Consider the following 22,706-nt stretch of genomic DNA (forward strand, 5'->3'; position numbering starts at 1 on the left):
TACAAACACTTCATCTGGTTATTGGGCAGGAGATGATGGGGAATGTTACATGTTGTTTGGCTTTTCATATTTCCTCTTTTCCTCTTCCACCTTTTCCCATTATCCTGAATAATTGAGAGCTGGCTGTGCTCAAAAGTCAGATGATTAAGATTTTTCTGAACTGCCTGCAGGTAACTTCAAAGGCTTTGTTGTTTTCCTTTGTGCCTAGTTTAAACTGAACAGTGCAATTGAACTGTGATGCTATCCCTAAATGTTAAAAACACAATTCTGTTTTTAAAAGCTTTCAACTCAACTGGTTTAACCACAGAAGGTAAGCGGAATTAAGAAATTTTTTTTCCCTCTGCTGGCACTTGGACTTGATTTTTCTGTTTTCTTTTTTTCTTTTTTTTTCTTTTTTTCTTTTTTTTTTCTTGTTTTTGGGTTTTTTTTGTGGCAGCCAAGAGGATGACTTTTTTGTTTTAAAGCTTAACTGCTCTTTGAAAGCAGACAAAATAAAGATACAACAAAAGCAGCAACTAAGGGTGAAGGTTAAATCTTCTGAACCACACTGCTTACAATAGATTCCACTTGCGGCATGGCCATGAGGCAAGAACAATGCTTGTGCTTAGCTTTTCAAAAGCTATGCTGTGCACACCCATCACACATGCCACTGCTAAGATCTTTGCTGTGTGCATTCAAGAGTTAGCAAACAATATCTGAATATTATTCTGTGAGGGGGAAACCATGTGGATAAAATAGAGAATTCTGATGTGCATGAGGATAGCTAATTTTCTTTTGGTAAGTTTCAAGTATGGTATTTAAAAGCGAGCCAGTAGCATTCCAAACATTCTGAACACTTCCCTAAATAAACTTTGAAGAATTCAGGTTGAAAACCTGTTTTCCAGCAATAGTGACACAGGACAGAGCTGTGCCAGGCGTCTTGAGCAACTAGAGAGCTTCAGACTGTCCAGTCTCTGGTTGTCTAGAGCATGTCCTGAGCATATGACCTTCCAAAGAATGCTTTTCCATGTGGACATAGGAGTCGTGCTGTGACAAAATAAGAAGAATAAGAAAATTAAGTCATAATCCTGTGAAAATGTACTTATGCTTATGCTTATAAAGGGATCTTGGATCAAGGGATATGAGTTTGCAGCTTCTGAAGGTCTGGAAGATAAATGGCAAAGGTCCCCAAAGAGCATATCTTAAAGAGAGCGCCTGCCATATGTGAGCGTGTCATCTTTGGAAAGGGCTGATAGTGGTTTAAGAGCAAGCAGGAGGTCTGGCCTTCACTGGCTTCCACTGGTTTCAGTGGAAGCTGATGCCTGCTTCAGGACTTCATGTAGAAGCAAACTACTGCTCCTTGTGCAAGCAGGGCTGGCCATGCAACGAGGGGGACTCTTGCTGAAGCATCACTGGGAAGCTTGCTTGATGCCAAGACTTGAAGAATCAGGTGGAGATGTCTGTAAGCTGGGAGCAATGGGTACCTTTCACTTGTTCATAGCATTCCCTAAGAGGGTGTGTGGCTATTGACTTTGTGTATATAGAGGATGGTTTATTGTCTTATCCATATTTAGTAGGTGTTTCTCAAGGTTCACATCAAAAAGAAAGCAAAAAACCCTCCACCTGTATTGACTGATATACTTTTAACAGAAGAATCTCCTCCACTCCTTATTGTATTTATGGGCACTGCTGGCTATATTAAATATTATCTTTGAAAACATCTTTGTTTAAACTTAATCCTTATATAACCCTTTAGCCTAGGGTATGGCATGAGAAATGGGTCTGAAATGCCCTTGCTCTGCATACTTGTGCTATTGTCAGCTTCTGCCTCATTGTTCCTAGTATCCATTAAAGAAACCAGCCCATTCCTTAGTGCTTTGTGTCCACTTTGATTCTCCCAAACCCCTGAATTGTTAAGCTATGTCCCTGGAGTGTCTCTGGCAAATGTGTGTGATCTACAGTGCAATCCAGGTAACTTCAGGCGGTGCAGGCCTGAAGAGTTGTTATGAAAGCTGCTTCCCCCTGAGCTGTAGGTATAAGGAGTGTGCTAAAACAACAGTCAATTTTCAGAGAATTGAATGTCTATCTAAATAGCCTCCAAACCAGCTCTCCTCTGGGAAGAGGGGTAGTTTTTTATCTAGTCAGAATCTCTCTTTTCTAATTTTGCTAAGGAACAGTCAAGGCTGGGAACAAGTTTTGTGACTTGGCTGAAGCCCAAAGGGAGAATCCTCGCAAGTGGTATCTGTACCCCTTGTCTCCTAACAATTGTGAGGGGTTTATCGGTGCTGTCACCCACTGAATGGGCTGGCTACCCTCGTGTTTCCTTCAAATCCACACTGAACTAAATCAGTTTAGTGGGATGTTACTCTAGGCAGAGCAGCATCAATTTACAGCATTCCTGGTGTGGCAGCCCCAGGCCTGTATCCTGGGAACCTGGGATTCAAGTGACTTGGTGGCTGAAAAGAGATGTGGAAACCATGCCTGATTTTATAAGAAAGGAGAGAAACAGTGCTGTACTTTGAAATATGTTAGTGAATCAAGAATAAGCAATAATTTATTCCCCCAGAAGGTACTCCTGTTTTAGGTATTTCTAACTTGTTTGCCATTCAGATACCAGAACTGGACTGCTGACTTCAAGGTGCAGTCTTTGGGGGAGAAATGCCTCTGGGACAAGGTAGCACACCTGAGGCGGCTCAGCAGATTTTGTGATAATTGCATGCCTTCTTCCCTAGTCTCCTGGCTGCTGCTATGTCACCTGGCATGCACTGCTCCAAGGGCAGGGAGGGCCACCTTTACAAGATACCTTGGCAATACTTTCAGAGTTTGTTATACTAATGAGGCTTCATTAAATAGGAATAGGGAGGACTGACCTTCTTGATCTAACCAGAAGGGCATTTGTTGAAGGTGGTGTGTTGCTTTGTCAGAGCTGTAATTCTGTGTAGAGCAGTGACTCTTAGAAGAGAGCAGCTGTCTGTTGACCTGGAGTATAGGCCAGAGGTTGGCCTCTTGCGATTGGTAATGAACTTAGATACTGTGCAAGAGGTCTGACTTGAGAGGACAGGGCAGATGTAGATTAACTGACTTTCTTCATATGGAGTATTTTTTTTCATTCCATGGTGTAATTGTTGCTGAAGAAATTCTAGCAGGTAAGTGAAAGTATCCTTATTCTGTTCTGCATGGTGAGAGTTTGGTGAACAAAGCAATGGCTCCTTATCCGTGGAACACACGAGAAATCTATAGGCTGTGCTGCAGGCATAGTGGGATAGATTGACTCCTTTCCCTTCCCCTCCAAATGAAGCAAGAAACAAAAGGGGTAGACACAGAGTTTATTGTAGCAGCAGCTCCAGACTTGCCACATAACACTTTAAATGTCATCTTGAAATGACATTTCAAGGCAGGGTGTATGCAGGCAATGAATTTTTCTTTGATAGAGACTAAAAAGATAGCCCTTTTGTGAAGTAAATATGACAGTAGTAGTGACATGGAATTAAGAAAAAACCCTCTTTTCACTAGGATGGCTACCAGTTTTATTGACAAATCTACATATTCCCTCCCATAATGCATCTACTGTTTTGCCTGAGTAATTGGAAATGTGAGTTGGGGCTGTTTGAGTTGCGTGTTTCTGTGTGTTTGAGTAGTGGGTTTCTGGTGTGTTGCTTTCATCTCAGACGTACTTAAGAATCTGAAGGTTCTACCTTCCCCAGTAGTAAGAGTGCTAACCCAGGTGCCCTGTTTGTCCTCACAGGGTACAAAAGAGTACAGTACCTGCCTCTGCACTTGTCAGATCTCTTTGGAGTTATCCAGCAGTTTTGAATTTCCCTGGGAAACTTGGCCAAATAAAAAACCTAAACCTCCTTCAGTCTGAGTATTCATTTAACTGAAGAACTGTGGCTGAATGAGGTTTTCCTCAAAATTAAAAGTATTCCTGTTGTCAGGTGTAAAAAACCATTAATTTCTGCGAATTTGTTTTAATCTGAGAGTTTTAGATGTGTAATGAATAGCAAGATAGAAGTGTTGAAATGTGTTTCGATGTGAGGTTTTTTGGTTGTTTTTATTTTATTAGTTGCTTTGTTTTTCCCAGGATGTTTTTTGGTTGTTTGTTTTTTTTGTTTGTTGGTGTGTTTACCATTGGAGGCCTTGCAGGTTAAAACTATAGTAGGTTGGTGAAATAAGTGTTCTGCTGGGTCTTCATTAAAAGTAAGGGTTCAGCTTTGTGCTTTCTCTATTTCCCAGCTGTGCTTTGTGTGTTTGTGTACAAGTCTGTTTTTGCTGTGACAGTGCCTCATAGGCTGTGGGTGAATCCCTCAGTCCTCAGGTATGAGCAGTGTCACATCCTGCAATTTTAATTGCTAAGCTCTGTACTGTCAGATCATTATACCTGAGGTTTGCAAGTTGTTTTACATTCCTCCTCGCAAGTGTGTGTTTGCCTGCCGGCTGCCTGTCAGGATTGCTGTGCCTCTCCAGGTGGCTGAAGAAGCATTTGATTGATTTATCCTAGCTGTCTAGTACAGTCTGCTGTGTCTTGGAGACCTTCTGAAAAGTGGTGGGGTTATAGGAAGACTGGCTCTCTTGAAGAATTTTTGAAACAAATCCTCCAGATGCTATGTCCTCAGGGGCTGTCTTGAAAGGAAAAGGTAAAATTAATTGTAAGTTAGGCAGTCTTCACATCTGAAACAGTAGACAGGGAGTGAAAAGTTATGGTCTCTCTGTAATACAGCTCCTTTTAGTCTTTCCTGTGTAGAAGGTTGTTTTTTCTGTTCCTGTTACCTTGAGAACTGTGAATACTTGGTAAGATTCCTAAGTGATATAGAACACATAAAAGGTTTCTCTTTGTTTCTGACTTTCCCTTTTCCCTCTCCAGATGTTGTAGGTGTTGGGCTCAACATTTACTTTTTCTTGCTTTGTCTTTGTTTTTTTTAGACCAACGTGCTCCTGATCAACCAGATCTTTCAGAAACTTTTTAAAAAGAAACTTAGGTGTGTAAAAGATGTGCCATGGAATGGTAGCACCAAAGAGCAACACAGGATCATCTCTTGCCTTGACTAGCCATGGGTTATTTCGTCTGCTAGTTATCTTTGGTACCTTTATCTTGGAAGCACAGTCCACAGGTAAGCGAAACCTTTATTTATGCTACAGGGAGGGGGAGATATATAAGTTTGGAAGTGGCTGTATATTTCCAGGTGAAAATTGGTGATGGTTGATGTGTTTTTATACATCTCTCAGTACTCACAGGAAAAATTCCATCACTCCTAGTTAAGCAGAGCGTGAAGTGTCTGAACCGAATGAGTCTTGCATATTGGTAAATAAGTGCTTGTCCTTCATCCTGTAGTTTTGATTCCCATGGCTTTTTTTTTTCCCCCTCTATTCTCATCCCTTCACTGCAGCTGGGGAAACTTGGACCATCTCTAGAGCATGGACTGGGTTTTTGTTGAGTGAGATTCTCATGAAGGCAGTGTTATCTCTGTGCCCTGCAGTAACTGCTCACGTGGAGGGGTGGAAGCAGAGATTATGTTCAGCTCTTTTGCACAGCTGATGAATCTGTTCAGTCTTTCCTTGTATTCTGTCTTCTGACACCTCAGTACCTGCTACCTGCACCCCTCTGTTGGATCCTTTTTTTCAGCTTAAGTTTTCCCTCTGCCCTCATCCCTTGATGTTTTTCTGATGGATAAGTGTTGTGAATAGTGTAAATAGCAGTGGAATGGGATGATATGTAAAATGTCATCAGAGATGAGAGATCTGCCTTTTAGAAATGGGTGGAAGAAGGAAATGCAGTGGATACTTAGAAGGTAATACATGATATGAAGTATGTGTTTGATTACACAGTATATCCTGAAATATGTCTTTTTTTTCTCAGACCAGCCATGATGTTGTTTTTGTCTAGAGAGATGCCTGGTTGTAGGAGGCATGAGGTGGAAGGAGGAACTTTGTGGGCTTTTGCAGAAATTTTGAAGGAGTTAATCCCAAAAAAACCTCATAGATTTGACTTGAGCAGCTCTTGTAACGTAGAGCATTAGCTTGCCTTTGAAAACAAAACCTCAGTTCTTGCCATGACTCTAAAAAGTCCTATTTATTTGACATATCATGGCACTTGAGAATGTCATGTGACTAACATTCCTTAGCATCAGTGTGGTAGAGCAGAGTAAACATTAGCTGCCAGATGCACTCAAAGTTGAGGTGATCTTGTATGGAAAAGAAACTTCTGAAGGAGGAGTTGATTTCCTTTTACTATTCCTGGCTCTTCATTTAGGAAGGGAGAGACTGCTGAAATCAGATATACTAGGCTTATATGTCTTCTGGCCTGATTTTTGCCTTGTAGGTAATGAGGGGGTGGGGGACACACACTTGAGAGCATGACAAATTGTTATGGATAGTTAGTGAGAGTGGGAAGGGGACAAGATCTTTTTGGATCTGGTCTATCCATGTGTTCTTCCAGCCTTGCTGATAGTGTCTCTGCGTCATTTCAGATGTAGGCCTGTCAGATATGCCTCCCAGCCTGGGGCACCATCACCATCAGAAACTCCCATTAAGCACTGCAGCACCTTCAACTGAGACTGTAATCAGTATGCAAATGCCTTGTGCTGCATGGGCTGCTGGATGGGGAAAAGCTGCCACAATACTGGCAAGCCTTTTTAATAAAATTTTTGAGACATCCAATCACATTACAAAAGCATTAGTTAGGTATGCCAGAAGACCTGAGAGTGATTCTACATTGTTTCCCTTTCTGTGTTCTTTTTGCTTCAGGATCTGAAACCAGTTGTGGTGAACTGATCAAGGCAGATCATCAGCTGAACAGGGTTATAGTGGTTAGGCATGGACCCATTTCCTGCAGGGAAGTGAGAAAACAGAGGGGAGCCAGGGTCATAGCAGAGGGCAAGACACACAGGGAAAAAAATCCTGGGGCAGGATTTTTGCTGAGGAGCGCTTCCACGTAAGGGTTTTCTGAGACTGGGAGGTGGCAACCCAACTGCCAGTTGCTGGGAGGAATGGGAGTGCTCTGTGATGCATCATGGGCCCAGGGAGCTGCACCTGCAGCAGCATGCCAGCCATGAGTAACATTAATGAGCCAGTCAGCTGAGGAGCAGAGAGCCAGATGGAGAAACAAAGAGTACTGGCGAGGCGCTTGGAAAACCGTCTTTGCCTCCTCTTTGTCCACCAGCCACCTCGCCATCCTCACTTTATTACTTTGTATAGCAAAGTCGTTCAGAGCAAGCAGAGCAAAACGATGTTAACATGAAGCAAGAGATTGTATTAAATCTCGTGGTGGTAATGCTTATCTTGAATGTGGGGCCAATGTGACATGCTCACAATTGCTACAAAAGCTGAAGAATGTTCTCATAAAAAGACAAACATGGAGACAATGCCTGGCTCAGCTCTGAGTGAGAAAGCAGAGCTTGTGATTCATATGTATAAAACCATATGAGGTATATTGTATTGCCATCATTTTGCTGCTTAGAAATTCTATTGCTTAAATTCCAGGAAGCTTAGAGATATATTCATGATCTGGGCAGGAAGATGTTCTCTTTGCCATGTGGTTGATGCAGAGAGCAGACTCATTTTCAGTCAGCAAGCATCTGCTCCGTCCTCTGGTAATAAATCAATTTTATTTATGCATGGATTTTTAAGAAAAATCCTCAGCACTTTGTCTCAAGAAATCTATCCAAATATCCTCGAGTGCCATGAGATGAATATAAGTTGCTTAGTCACAGTGCAGAATTCAGGGAAACATGGGAAGATATCCATGAATATGAAAATAACCACTGCACATATATTAACACAAAACAAATGCAGCATTTGGTAATGGGCAAGCAGTGAAGCTATGTCAGAAGGGGAGGATTTATGGAAACTTGAGTGCTGCTCAGAAATATTTTTTGAGCTTTATCACTGTTGTACTATTTTTCCTCATCTGACAATTTCTCCAAGATTAGTTGTGGGAAATAATAAAGGAATGAGCAGGCAAGGAGACTTGGAAAGCTCCTCAGTAATACTGAGGCTTAGTTCTTCATCTGTCTCTTCTATTTCTTTGAGGGTTCATCAGGAATGTAGCTAAGAGCCAGGATGCTTAGTAGATAGAGGTGGGGGAATCTTTGAAGCTTTGGAGAGGAGCAGTGGCAACCTTTTTGTCTGCATTTCCACAGATAATGCCTCTCCATTCTTTCTTTGTTGCTGTGATTTTTCCAGTTTTTCCCCCCTCTCCCTCCCATCTCTGTCCCTGAAGGCCTTGTGTTTATATCTCATTCACAATGGTCCTCCTGCCTGGAAAGGCTATTTTTGGAAGAATGACAGTGGATCAGATTAAGCTGTTCATTAAATTTTAACATGCAGTCTGTAAAATTCTCTGAAAGCTTCCAATGATTTATGTTCCAAATGTGTAATCTCTCTTGGATTCATGACTGGCTCTGTCAGAAACCTATCAAAACAGGTTGGGCCTTTCATTATTAATAATAGCATCACCTGATCCTGGAAAATACAAGTAAATATGTTGGTAAAAGTATTAAACATCCTGAATTAAGCAAATATCAATACCCATAAAGGAGAGAGTTTAAATATTAACCTTTAAAAATTAATAGTAATGCAGGCTCGGTGAATCTAAGTCCATTTAGATTTAGACACAATCTGATTTTTGTTGACTGCACGTGTGAAATGCTATAAAGTTAGCTCTTTAATTTTTAGGATTGCCATTAAAGTGATAAATTGAGCTTGAATAAACTGAAACTACATCATTCCTGTGTGTTGTCTTTGACGCAAATGCAGCCAATCTGCTGCTTGCTGTTCTAAGGTCTTTTCAGTGCCAAGGTTATTCTGCACAGAAGCTCTTGGATACTGCTGGTATTTGTTTGCATTGCACAGAGCAGCTCGTTAGTGCACACTCCACTCATGGAGCAGATTCAGACTTGTTCCTATTCTTTGAGAATCTGTGCGAAGCAGAGTTTTCCTTTGTCTGTGATTATGCAGCTGAAAGGAAGGCGTTTATACAGCTAGGGATGAATTCAATGGCCATGAAAACAAGGACACCATAGCTTTGGATGGCCAGACAGAAATGTGGAAGGTGTCATGCATGAACAGATGATCTTGATTCTAACATGTATGCTTCATGTAAGTGTGGGTTCGGAGAAATGACAGGGTCAGCCCAAAGCAGCATATGTTCTTCATGGAGAGAAGGGGGGAGCATTTTCAGGAGCAATTCCTCTTTCCAGTCCCTTTGGATAGCTTAATAAGAGCAAAGTGGTATGGAAGAGCATGGTGAGGAGCTGCAGAATAATGGCCAGGCTGCAAAGGTGGCTAGGAAGTGATGCAGGTGGGCTCAGAATAGAATAATAGTAAGAACAATCACACTGCTACACACACTGATCCATGCAGTGTCACTGAAGTACATGCCTTGAAGGGAGTAACAAGGATCTCAAGAAACCACATAACTTGTTTAATTTTAAGGAGTTCTAGTGGCTGAAGGATTAATTAAAGCTTTGTGATGTTTAGTGCTAACTGCTGGCTTAAATCATGATAGCATAATAATAATAATAATAATCCTGAATTTTCCTTTTGTCTGTCTTAGGTTGGCTAAGCAAATCCAAAGGACCTGCATGTGAGTAAACTTATTTTCACTGCTCTCCTACAAGAAATGAGTGTGATATTTTACTGGGTAATATAAAGTGGCTTGTGAGCTAGGATTCCCATTGTGCTTTATGTTGTGTTGGATAGGCTGAGATTCATCTCTATGCCCCATTTTAGTTTTTGACCCTTGTATTTGGGAAAGACAGCTGCCCTCAATTTGAGAAAGGGAGAACTTCGTATCTTTCACTGTGCTTCAAGGGATCCTTGTGCCTTCTACAGAATTTAACTTCAAATTACTCAAGAAAACAACAAGTCAGAATAAATATTTCAGGAGATGCTGCTTGTGAGAGTTTTGAGAGGCTGACAGAGTATTGAGAGGACAGGGAGGACAGGCTGAGGCAAAAAAATCTTTTGTTTGCTTTAATCAAGAAAGTGAACATCTCAGCATGACTGTTGATGTGTTCCATTGGTTACTTCTGCTTTTCATTTCATGTGCTCAGAAAAAGGTCTAGTCTTTCCAGTGGGCATGTTAAGGATATATGCAGTTTTGGAAGGAGTTGGGAAGCATATTTGGTTTCCTTATTTCTTCTAAATATATAAAATAAAATTTTCTGTATATTTTTGTTAAACTCTGAAATATGATCTGTTTAGTCTGAACTCTCCCCACCCTCTGAAAAAAAGAAAAAAAGAACACAGGAACAAAATCTGAGGGGAATGGATGAATGAAGAAGAATTTAAAGGTGTGGGAGAGGAATTTTACCACCTATCAAATTTTGGTCTTCAGAAAATGGGGGTTAAGAGAAGTGCTGGTGGAGTCATCTGAATCCTCTGTTTTTATTCAGTGCCTGCATATTATTCCTGGCAAGAAGAGTAGTATCACACACACATAGTATTAAGGGGCTTTCAGTTCTTGACTATGGTTGCTAGCAGGAAAATAAGCTGTTTTAGGAAAAGCCTCCAATTTAGGTCCAATTCACCGTAGCTTCTTGGGTTAGAATGAGAAAGATGGAAACTGATAGCAGTTTCATTGTAGAGGGGAGCAGGACAGGTGCTGAATATCATTTGTTCTTCAGGAGAAACTAGCTGTGAACTACAGATTCATCACCATCCTGGTGTCCCTTGAAGACTGCTGCCCGCTAGGCTGAAGATACAGATTTCTCTGTCCTTTTCTTCCTATTTTCACTGAGTCCTTCCTCTTTATTTGCTTGTGTCAATCATTTGGGAAGAGTTTGAGTTTTTCCTTAGTATCATAAGAAAAGTCCTGGCAGTGGGGTAGAAGATAGTTTGCTTGTTTATCGCCTTGTGCCAACTCCTTTCCTGCTTCTGTCCCTTTTCAATCCTACATTGATTCCCAGTACAGCTGAGGCACTATTTTTTTAGCATGTGTGGAATGTTTTTCATCTGTGCAACCCATGCCTGCCATTGCTTCTCCAGCCCTTATGCTTAACTGAAGTACCATGAGCAGTGACCACGTGCTGTTTATGCTGCCAGCTCATAGTGATTCTGCTGTGGGGATGGCAGAGCAGGAAGTAAACTTGCTGTGGAACTGTGGGAAACTTCAGCCTGGGCTGTTACTGCAAATACTGTTAGAATAGCTGGTGTGTGGTGTCTAAAGCTGTGGATATGACCTCAGCATGCTGACATGGATGATAAGGATGAAACAAGTGGTAGGGCAAGGTGGGAAACTGTAGATTATTGAGTCTTCATCTTATGTGGTTGAATCTGTCAAGGCTCTGCTAAACCCAGCAATCTGTGTCTAGATGAGGACTACTAAAACACTGCTGGGAACAAGCTGCCAGTAGTCAGGAGTGAAGATAGGATACTGAAGGCACTTGAACAGCAAGCTCAGAAATGTTTTACCTTTGTGAGAGTAATTGGAATAGGATTATGGCATTGTCACAAGAGGTTGTACCTGCTTATCTGTGTGTGGTGATCTGCATCTAAAAACACATTTTCCTTTTAATGAACTGAAACCTCTGGGGAGGTTTCATCTTAGCCTGCAAACAGGAAATCCCGAGGCTCTGCTTCTGCAAAGTGTTGGAGTTGGAGGACTGCTTCCAGATGTTGTTGAAGGGATTTGAAGCAACCCGTTACATATGGGGATGCATAGATCAGTAATAGGATGTGCTAGATGGATTGGGCTGGAGAGGGCTTGTGGCTAAACAGTTGAAGAATAAAATGAGCTTTTGGGTCAGCCTAGTACAGTGATCCTTTTATTATGGAGCAGGGAGGGGAACTTCTGGATTTCCTGTGCTGAGAGGACTGCCTAATCTCAAGAGAACGTGAGGATGCTCCCTCATTGCTTGTGTACTTTGGCATGGCTGGTGCTGGATGGAGATGCCTCCTGCATTCCTTCTCTATAGGTCTGATGCTGTGAATGCAAGAATAAGTGTGTTTATCCACCTGGCATAGTAAGAAGCATTTCAGTGGGAGCAGAAGCCAAAGAATTGAACAGTAGGGTAACAAAAGAGCGTCTTGAAATTGTGTGGGCTCAGCATTTTAGGTCTAAATAGTCATCTTAATTCAATTGGGAAAATATTTCTTGTTTGAGAGCAGAAAAAAACATTGCTGCTGCTTTTGAGATACATCTTTTACTTTGTCAGTAAAGGGAAAAATATGTCTTATTTGAAAAATGTTGCCTCGCTGTAGAGTGAGATAAGCACCTCAGGTGGATGTTGTCTTTAGTTTTCAGCCCACAGACAGGGAAGAAACATGGCAAACTTTGACACATGCAGAGTCATAACTAGAAAGTGGAAGGCTGCTGCTGCATTTCTGGCTAGAAAGAACAGAAACGTCTGTTTCTATGTCGTGAGAAAAAGACCAACACGGTGTGTAAAGAATTAGTGTCAGACATATCCTTAGGCACTCATAAAACTGTCCAGACGGAGAATAAAACTTTTTTGTGCTCTTACCAATTTTATTGTTTAGACAAATTTCGTTCTGCTTCTTTTTAAGCAGAGCTGTCAGCTGGTGAGACAGCAGGTGAAGTTTTTCTGTTTTAGGTAGAACTAGAATATTTTGAAAGAAAGGGATCTATCTGGAGAGTCTGCAGGCATAGAAAAGGACTAGAGGCAAATGGAGATTTGTAGGAAAATGACAGAATAGATAGAAGGTGAATGAGGATCAGTAAAGAGTAAAATTCTAAGAAGGAGAGGAGGGGGATAGGAGTGTGCAGCAAAACAGGAGGGTGAATGTTTCCAGAGGTGGAGCTATGAAAAAGATCCTAGTGGTTTAAAAAGCCAATTAGTGGCTTGGTGGTTAAGTAGTGCAAATCCTAAAAGAAGGTAGTGTTTTAGTTATGCAAGCAGATCAGAGCAGTTGACAATAGTATGGCCTTGGGAGGGAGAATTCTAGTAGAAAAATACATGTGTGTTTATTTTTTAAGGGTTAGGTAAGAGTGTCTGAATGCAGGAGGATGCCTATACAACATCAAGGTTCTTAGACTTTTCCATAGGGAACAAGACTGACTTGTGAGACACTGACAGAGAGCTTAAGAATTTAAGGGTTATAAAGTGTGTGTGCCCTCCAGGGACTGAAGCTTCAGGCAGAAGCAGATCAGGGTGAAGATGTCAGTTACTGGAGTATTGACTGTGCCTGTCTATAAGTGCTCTAACATCATGGATGGTGGTCTGGGTGGGTGAGAAACTGTGAAAGACCATATAGCAATTTTGTGTCAAAGATGATGTAGGGAGGAATTTCAAGTGGAAGTTGCTGCCATGTTTAGAGTAGTATCTGACTTTCTCAAAGTTCTGCTTTTCTTAGTTTGTGTTCACTTTAATAGCAAAAAGCTGCTTTGCTCTTTCTCCTATCCTGCATTTGTTTGGTTGCTTCACCCGCTATAGAGGAACCCTTTTTGTAAAGAAGATAAACCTATTAAAGCTGCCTAACCCTGGTTCCTTGTCAACACTGCTTGCCGATGGTGGTGCTTTCCAGGTGGGGTCTGTATGTCACTGTATGTGTGGAATGAAATTATATTAGAATGGGTAAGCGACTTCTGGTGCTGCCTTTATTCTGGACCACCAGCATACTGGAGACTTATCTCCAGAGGCCTTTAGGAATGTACTTCTGGTGTGTTAAACCAAACTCACAGCTATTGGATTTTCTCTGTCATGGAGGCGAGAAATGTGGATTTCTAACAGTTTCCTGCGCCCATTCCACTGGTGACTTCAGAGCAGTTATCTTTGAAACTCAGAGTCCTGGGGATGCCCCTGCTGTGTAACCTGTCTCCAGCAGTTCAAGTTTTAGGCCTGCTGGTGTGCTTCTTGAAAAGGACCCATACTGTAAGAGTGGTGCTAAGCCATGCTTTATGCTGCAGCACACCTTCTCTTTTTTATAGGCAAAGTGTGTAAAGTATCTGTAATACTTCGTATTATCCTAAAACACTTCCCTTCTGTCACTGGTTTTGCTTTCCCTAGCTGAAGTAACAGTTGAATGCTCCTGGAGAACAATGTTCAGGTTTCATTGTAAACACTTTCTTTGGTGTAAATGACTTAGGTTGTAAGATACTAAGAAAAGCTAAAAGCTTTATCATTTGCATGTTTGGGTTCAACTGTCACTTTTCTCTCAAAGGAGGAATTTATTAATTTTTCATATGTAAGCTGAAAAATATGAACATAGTCACAAGCTGCAATGAATTTGCCTTTAAGAGCAAGTCTTAATGAAACCCATGAAGGTGGCAAGTTTGGCTTTTTGCAATTTTATGTTTTAGTCCTCTACTTCTTTGCCTTTCCCAGCAAGCTAGTCTTGCTGCAAATGTTATTGCCATTAGCCCAAAGCAGGGTTGACCTTTGAGCCTTCTCACTTTGAATCTCTTTATTTGCATTTACTTCTCAAATATTTAAATGTTGTATTCAAGTTGACAGTTCGTGCTTTGATGGTGACTGTTTCCTCCATGGCATTTAGTAAACTAGACTCCACTTGTGGAACAGTTGAGGGGAGATGTACAGTCCTGGGAGGGCTGAGCTCTGTGTTGGTACAGGATGCTCTTTCAGTTTTGTCACTGGAGCAGTAGTGAAGCACACAGAGGCTGATGACCAGACTGGCAGTCAGGCGTTGTTAGCACACTTGTGCTGTGTGGGAGAGGAGGTGTGTGCAGTGGCAGGCAGATTGCTGTCTGCTGGCGTAACACTGTGCTTCTGGTGGGCAAATACGCTGGAATTGCAGTGTGGTGCTTGTGCTGAAAGAGGTTAGCTCCTGTAAGAAGTTTTGCCTCCTCTTAGCGCCCTGGAGATATGACTGCCTCTTGGCATGTGCCTCCAGCTGTGGAGGCTCCTCAGGGCTGGAGCACCTTTTCAGATTTTAGTCAGTATTGCCTTGGTCATGGTTGGTCCCCAGTTTATCCAGGTCTTTCCAGTCATGAGCTGATCCTATGTATGAGTTATGTCCTGGGGTAGGCAGTGGTATGACTGCATGGGGGGAAAAGGGACATTGCAGCCTGTCATCTGGTACGCAGGTAGGGCTGCTTTTAGCATCCTTGATTCTTGCTGTTAGTAAAACGAAGAGGGATTGGTATAAGGTGCTAATTAGGGGTGTTGTGAAGAGATTCATTCTCTGACTATAGTCAAGGTGAGCAAATTCCTAACTATTTTACTGCATACCTCTGGCCACTTGACTGAGGCAGGTCAGGAGTATTTCATGCTTGGCTGCATTGGCTGTCATGGAGGGATTTGAGAGGATGAAAATTAATGTCTGTTCTACATCCTCTGACAGCAGGGAAGCATCTTATCATTAAGTCTGTTTCCATCCACTGAACTCTTGACTTAATTAGTTGCTTCAGATGGAGGAAATTTTTCTCCTGACTTTGGTTACTTAGTAGCACCAAGGGAGGGTGCCTGCAGAATCTGAGCTTTTGTGGTTTTATTTCTAAAAAGCTGGCGCTGAACCCAGGGTTTCAAAGCTGCTTGCCAGCATGCCCTGTGCACAAATGAAACCAAACACATCTCTCTTTCCAGAGTAGTCTGTCACCTTTTCTTCTTTCTGTGGCAATAGAGGCTGGCCTCCTCATTAAATACAGATACTTCTCTATAGGTAAGAGTTCAAACACCTAAGCAGGAGTGGGATGAGGGACTCTTATGTATTATTTCATAGACTCATAGAATGTGCTGAATTGGAAGGGATCCATAAGGATCTTTAAGTCCAAATCCTGGCCCTGCACAGGACACCCCCACAACTGCACACAGGACTTGAGATGGGGCCACACCAATGCAGAGCAGAGCAGGACAATCACCTGCTTTGACCAGCTTTGACTGTGGGGTTAAGGTAGCTTCACCAAATGCCGTGGTGGAGTGGGAATTGCTGTAAATGCAGCAGTGTTTATGAATGGCAAATGTTTCAGTCTGTAGTTTGCTTTTCTAGTTAACCTGTATTTCACTTGGTGTGAAACTTAGCTTGATTTACTTCTCAGGCATTGTGGTGATGGTCTCTTTTTTCATGTAGTGGGAGATTCTCTGGGAGATGGTAGGAAATAGTAACTTCCAGGAAACACTTTTACAGTAAATTGTGTAGTATTTACAACGGTATCATCCCTTGAAGTTGGTTTTCCCTGATGGGTATTGGAGGCAACAAAACCTGAATACTGAATTGAAAACAAAACTAGAAAGCCCTCTGGTTACCATCTGTCAATTGTTAAATATCATGTGATGGCAAGATGAAACTTGTGGTGCCTGGTGTGGTCTCCAATCTCATCACAGCAAATAGTTCCAGTTGCTTTTGCTGGGGAAGTTGACTGTTCTGTCCCTTTGGAGTAGCTTTTTCCACGGGAGGCATTTCTTCCTAAGGCTGCTGGTTTGCTGGGTGGTAAGGACAGGTTGATATTTATGTTGATTTGTTTCTCTGAGCCATGCTCTCCTACACCGATATATGCTGTGCCCAGCTTAATGACCATCTATAATGATTTTTACTGTCGTGCAACTGTTTAGCAGTAGCAAGACAGCAGTCGGGGACCTTTTGCTTTGTCTTGTTTCAAGTCTTCCCCGAGCCCATCTTTGTCCTGGCTTGTGTGTTCAGAGAACACAAGGCTGCAGTGCATGGCTGCTGCACCCCCAGCCCGCACACATGAATTCATCAGCTTGATCTTTGCACCCCTGCTTCTCGGGAGGGTCGGATGGCAGCTGCAGCTCCTGTCAAGCATGATGCCGGGCAGGGAGCTTTGGGGAGGAGAGTTACAAAAGGCCCAGTTTAAATCATCTGTGTAAGGGCACAGTAGAGGCTCTGTCACTCAGGCCCACGCTTGTCTTCTGGTGCTATGGTTGTAATGACATTAGCATTTCAAAAACGGGATTACCACAACCCCCGGCTTCTGAGGATAGGGTATTTTGACTGTTACTTGAAAAGCTGCTTTCTGGTTACCTCTGTCAATTTTTCCCCCTCCTCCTGCCGTGGATCCTGAAGGGTTGATGGAGGTGTCCATGCCATGTTAAAAGTGGGTTGTTGTTGCAAGGAAGCTGGTTGTTTATTGGTGTAAATGTGGGCTGGCAGATATAAAGTTGTTTCTGATAGCATTCTTTCTTGCTGATTTGGAGTGACTGCCTGAGAATTTCCTGATGGAAAGGTTAAAGGTTGTGATGTGTTGTGATCAAAACTGTATGCTAGAGAACTATCCTGAAGTCATGCTTACAGGAAGAAGTTACATTTTACTAGGTTGTCTTGTATATTTCAACTAAAGGAAATGGGCAGTACATGCATCCTATTCATTGTCTGCCTTCCACACATCTTGTGGTATGAAAAAACCCTTTCTGTGCCCAGGCACAGGATTTCAGGGTGGTTTTTTGGGAAATAATTGTATTTTTATAAGGTCTTGTTTAGCAACAAAAATTCTTTTGGAAACTTAACTCCTGATTCTTGCAATTCTGTTGCATTACCCTCAGTCTGATCAATATTCAGCTGATGGTTTTTCAGTAAGTTCACTTTCCCTTTCTGATGTTACTTGTGCTGGAAACTTGCATTAAGGCCCTAAATATGCTGGGCTATGGTGGAAAATCTCTGTGCTTGCTACTTCCTCTCCAGTTCCATTAGCTATAGAAATAACTGGTCAGGCCAGGCAGGCTGCTTAACTGGTCCCTGGGGAAGAGAACAAAGGGAATTGCCTTCTTTGCCTGCCAGAGAGAGGCAAGACTGTTTTGTGCAACCTCTCCAACCATGTGTGGGCTCTAAAATTATTAGCTGACCCACGGTGTCCAAAACAGGAGCCCCTTGCCTTGACTGAGCACAGTTGGAGGGCGTGCAGCAGGAAATGCTGGTTGTTGCCTGGAGCCTTGCCTGGAGCAGTACTGCTAGTGCTTGGTGTATTGTACTGTTGAATAGGGAGGGAAAAGTGTCTTTTGAAGAGACGTCATTAGATATGAAGGTTGAAGTGCTCACAGGCCTTAATCTTTGTATGTACCCACAAGGACTTCTCTTGCATGTTGTCATGGGACATAGTTCACCGAGTGGCTCTGCAGAGCAGTGCTGATGTGCCACACGTGTCCCTTGCTCTGGGCCCAACTGGGGAGCCCAGCCAGCCTTCTCCAGTGACTCATGGCTCCCCGCACAGCTGCAGCTCTTCCTGAGGGAGGTGGTAGGCCTGAGCCACAGATAAGCTGTCCCTCTGGGCACCAGGGAGGAGCACAAGTAGTTTCCTCTTCGAACACAGTGCAGGGTATTTGGTGTGCTGAGAAAAGGAGGCATTTAACTTATCTGTGTGAAAACAGGAACTGTGGAAGGCCTCCCAGTAGTGTGGTGGCTGCTGACAACGTGTGCACGCTTATTCAGCGTATTTCTAGCTCTGCCCATCTCCAGGCATGTTCTAATCTGCTTATTTCTGTACAGTGCACTTCTGTCTATAAACTTCAACAAGGATGGAATGTCTTAAACATTAGATGTTCAATTGAACCTACATGGAGGGAAGGTAGAGCTTCTGGGTGCCCTGTGCTGTACAGAAAGCTGCCGTCACTCTGTTTTGTCTGCTCGTTTTTTTTGTTCCTGCAGATGTACCAGCAGACACAGCTATGCAAACCTACCAGCTGTCTCCTTGGGAAGTTAGTCACCAAGTTGCTGTAAAACCAGCTCTAGCTGTAGAGGCTTTTGAATTTGCAGTTCAGCTTAGCTCCTGTGCATCTACCTGTGGCTGGTTTTGGGATGTGTGAGTTTTTGAATCCTCTTTTTGAAACTCCTTTTCTGGTAGTGATGATAGAAATGAAATATTCAGTATCATGGTGGAGGCAAGCTGTAGAAAAAGTAAAACAGTAGATCTGAATGCTGTGAACTAAAAACCTAAGAACTGAAGAGTGCAAGAAGCGGCAAACAGCCTGGCTTTCTGAGAGGCTGATCAACTTTTAGGTTTACTGTAGAGGAAACCCTCTTATTCTTTCCAATTTCAGGGCAATTACTGTTTTAAGGTTTGCAAAAGAAAGATAAGGACAGCAAAAACCAGAATGAATAAACGCTAGTCATAATATTTACTGAGTTAAGAGCATTTATAATTATTATGGAGTAAGAGGAGGGGAAAAAAGCATGAAGGAGAAAGTAGTTTTATTTCCCTTGCTCCCTGTTTGGATTAATGAATTTAATTACTTGGAAATAGCTAGTAGCAAACTTGTGGCTTTTTTCAAATGTACTTTATACAAGACTGCAAATTTTAAAAGAAGAGGCATTTCAGTAAAAATAATTGAAGACATAAGACCTTAACCACTATATCCCTCATTGAAAGTGCTTTGTGTCAGTTGTTGAGAACTGAATTAATATGCCTCTGATGTATTGAGAGGGGAGAAACCAGGGCAATATACAATGCAATTCTAAATGCAGGGAAACAAGTGAGACACTGATTTTCAAATAGATCCTTATAATAATAAAGTTGTTTTTTCTTTTGTTCCTCTCAACAAAAAATAGAGACAAATATGGAAAGGAAATGGCTGTATAGAGTAATGGGATTCTGTGTAACAAGCAGCAAGAGTGCATGAGGTGGGAGAAAGAAGGGGCAGAGTGCCAGAAAAGGGTCTTAGTACAATAAATAAAGCATGTGTCAGATATTTCTCACATGTTAATGGTATAGTTTAGATTCCACTAAATTGTTTGTTCTTTTGTCAGCTTTAACAGTATAAAGTGATACAGCAGCTAAGGAAGTAAATAGCAAAGAAAATCAGCATTGCATCTTTAAATTAGGAAGATACCTGGTGGGATGGTGCTGATGTCAGGTACATTACCATCACATGAAATTTTCCAAAGTGTTTGTGTCCCACTGGTAATCGGTTGGGAGAGGTTGTCTCAAGTCATGCTAACACTGCTGAAAGTTTTGCCCAGTGTGTTTAACAATCTGAAAGAGTGATTTAGTATTCTGCTGCTTAAATTGGTAGGCAGTACATTACTGAAAGAGAGCTGCAAAATTCCCATGACAACTGAGTAACATGAGATTACTCTGAGTAACAGAGCAAGTTAGTAACATTTGTAAATCCGCGAACAGACGCTGAAGGTGGCTCTCTCTAGAGGTTGCTTGACCATAAGTAGACTGAGGGAGTATTTGAAAAAAGACTTAAATTCATTTCCTTAAACAATTTGCGGTGGTGGCAGCCTGTTCTGAGTTGTTTCAGGAAGGCAGTGTAGTACCATATACCTTTTCCTCTTGTATGTATCCCCAGACAGTACTATCTTCACCTATTGCAAAACCATCCTTCCTGTTCCTCTCGACCAGTGCAGTCCTGGAGATTTCCTTGACTGCAGTATAGCCCTATCTGTGCAGGCATTTTGCAATTCTAGACAGAAACTCACTGCAGGCTGATTACTCAAGAGGATTTCCATGTCAAGTTCCCATTGCTATGAGCCTTGCTTTTGACCTTTTTTACTGAGGAGAGCAAGTTACTTGATAGGTCTGAATTTTCTATCTGCATGACTTCCTCTCAGAGTGGACTCTTATGGAAAAATTTTCTGGGAGCTTTTTGCAGAGGCTAGACTGGAAATCTGTTGCCAGTAGATGTTTGCAGAGGCTAGACTGGGATTAGAAGTTCCCAAGCAGTGATCTTTGGAACACGTAGCAATAGCCCATGTAGCTCTGCCTGCCACATGATGACAGCTTCTTACTTTCAAACTGTTCTAATTGTGTTAAAATAAAGCTTTGAATGTTTCTTTGCTTTTCAATGCAAGCAGATTTCTGTAATTGGCAGAGGTATGTGCCCTTGAATAAGAAGACGTGATCACAAACTGCCTCTGTAACAGAGGAAGGCTATTGTTGAAGTGTGTTCTACACATTAGGGTGACTTTCATTGTGATGAGGAGTTTAAAAAGACCGGTAAGTGCTAACTTCAAAAAGCACAGGTATTAAGAGAAAAACACAGGTGCAGTTGAAATCTAGGCCTGACAGTGCGGTTGTTGCAGGATAGTAGAGGATCAGTGCCTTACCAGAGCAGCAAAGAGATATTGTGATTTTGGTTCTGTTTACGCTGTGAGCTAAAGAGTAAATGTCAACTGTCTGGTTGTCTCTTCTCCCCTGAGAATGAGTGACAGTGACAGCTTTGATGTGCAATAACTAGGTTGCTGTGATTTGTGTTTATGGCATTAAGAATGGATGCTTGTGAGGGCAGGGCTGTGAAAGTAGAACGTGGCGTTTAATATAAGCAGACACCTCCACCCTACTTTCTGATAAAGCCATACTGACTGGGAGGAAAAGAGGGGAGCAAAAAGTCCAGTGTCACAATCTGGGTGACTTTTCCCAGTGCTTTGGAGACTTTTGCTTTCTCTGTCCTCAGGCAAGATAGCAAGAAAAAGCATCAAGAAGAGCAGTGGCTCTATCTTTTGAGGAACACTCTATTTTTCCAGACATTAAATACTCTATTTCTTGGGGAACCACTTTGACTTCCAGTGGGAGTTGACACAGTATAATGGTGTTTAGCCATCAAATAGCCTTTACACAATTGCAGCATTAAGTTAAGAACTGAAAATCTATTTTGAGGTTTGTTGCTGGGTGACTATGAGAGAATGAAAATTTGTATCTTGACAGTGCTAATTCTTGAACATGTATTTTAAAAATAGTAACTTGGAAATGTCTGGATCCTTGGTGAAAAGATCTATCTAATCCAGAAAGGGCTTTTCCTACATTGGTACTAATATATCCCTTGTGAGATTTTAGAAGGATCTTGTGTGCTTGCACAGAAGGAAGGTGGCATTAGTGGAGGATGTGCTGTCATACTCCAGTTGAGTGTTCTGACCAGTAAGTATTGATTTGGGAGGAGAGGACACAAGAACTGAAAAGTTTAGATTGGGCTATTAGGTATTTCATTAATACCCTGAGGAAAGATAAAATCATGAGGAAGTCCAGTTGGGAAGTAGGAACTTTTAACACTTCTCTCTTCTTTCCCAAACTTGAGGTACTTTCAACAGAAGCTAAGGTGTCTCTTAGGAGCATTGTCATCTGCTCTCTATGTCAACTGCCAGAATATAGCTGTTTTCGGAGTGGCATCCTCAATACTAAGTGTGGCTAAAGTATCCTTCTTAAAGTTAATAGAAAAGGTAGGAGTGGACAAGGGACAGAATAAAGGATGATGCTGGAGGCTGTCTAACATGATGAGTGCTGTGAAATTGGGCACACCAGTCTTTGGACAATCTTTGACTATAATTGGCAAGAGGAAGAAAGTTCTGACAGTGTCTGTGGCATGTATCTGGTAAGAAACAGTAACTCCTGTGTGCTGAGCAAATTGTATGGGGGAGGAGGAGATTGGAAAAAAGGAAAATTACCAGAAGTTTGGAAGAAGGGGCTGTGGCATTTTTATACTGCCTTTTGTCCTGGTAGCTCCTGCTGCCTGCTGAGTGTGGTTCTGCAGTGCCTGTTGCCTTACTACTAAGACACTGGGTTTTCTGTTATTTCCTTCCTCTAAAAACTTCAAATACCATTTTTTCCAATCATATGGAGGAGATGGGGAAACGAACAAACCAACCCAGGAAAGAAAGGGTAAAGGAGATACTGTTTCTGTCTTTAGTATCAGAATGACACTGTAATAGCTGCTGTTGGTCTGCTGTAGGCTTCCTAGATGGTATGTGTTCAAGACACCACGTGTTCCTAGCAAACTTGACCCAAGTAATCAAATTTGGGTTTGGAGCTCTCAAATTTCTGTTTATATTGTTTCCCTGTAATGCTTATTGTTCCTGATTAAATGCATGTGCTATTCTGGGAAAATTTTTATATTGGTATGAAACAGAAATCATGTACAGAACAG

General features: G+C 42.0%; 1 protein-coding gene across 4 annotated transcripts in view; it reads left to right on the forward strand.

Annotated features, from left to right (window-relative positions):
- Positions 1-22,706, forward strand: part of SUSD6 (sushi domain containing 6) — an 80,508-nt gene that overhangs the window by 27,614 nt on the left and 30,188 nt on the right. For 3 of the 4 annotated variants that reach the window (XM_085062169.1, XM_085062171.1, XM_085062170.1), the window contains exons 3-4: positions 4,900-5,087; positions 9,530-9,559. In XM_085062169.1, coding sequence (XP_084918295.1) covers positions 4,967-5,087; positions 9,530-9,559 — 151 coding nt within the window. In that variant the 5' untranslated portion in view covers positions 4,900-4,966. The remainder of the gene's footprint in view (positions 1-4,899; positions 5,088-9,529; positions 9,560-22,706) is intronic. The other variant, XM_085062172.1, reaches the window with a different exon arrangement.

This window comes from Lichenostomus cassidix, chromosome 5, assembly GCF_008360975.1.
Source record: "Lichenostomus cassidix isolate B80296 chromosome 5, HeHo_3.0, whole genome shotgun sequence".
NCBI lineage: Eukaryota > Metazoa > Chordata > Aves > Passeriformes > Meliphagidae > Lichenostomus > Lichenostomus cassidix.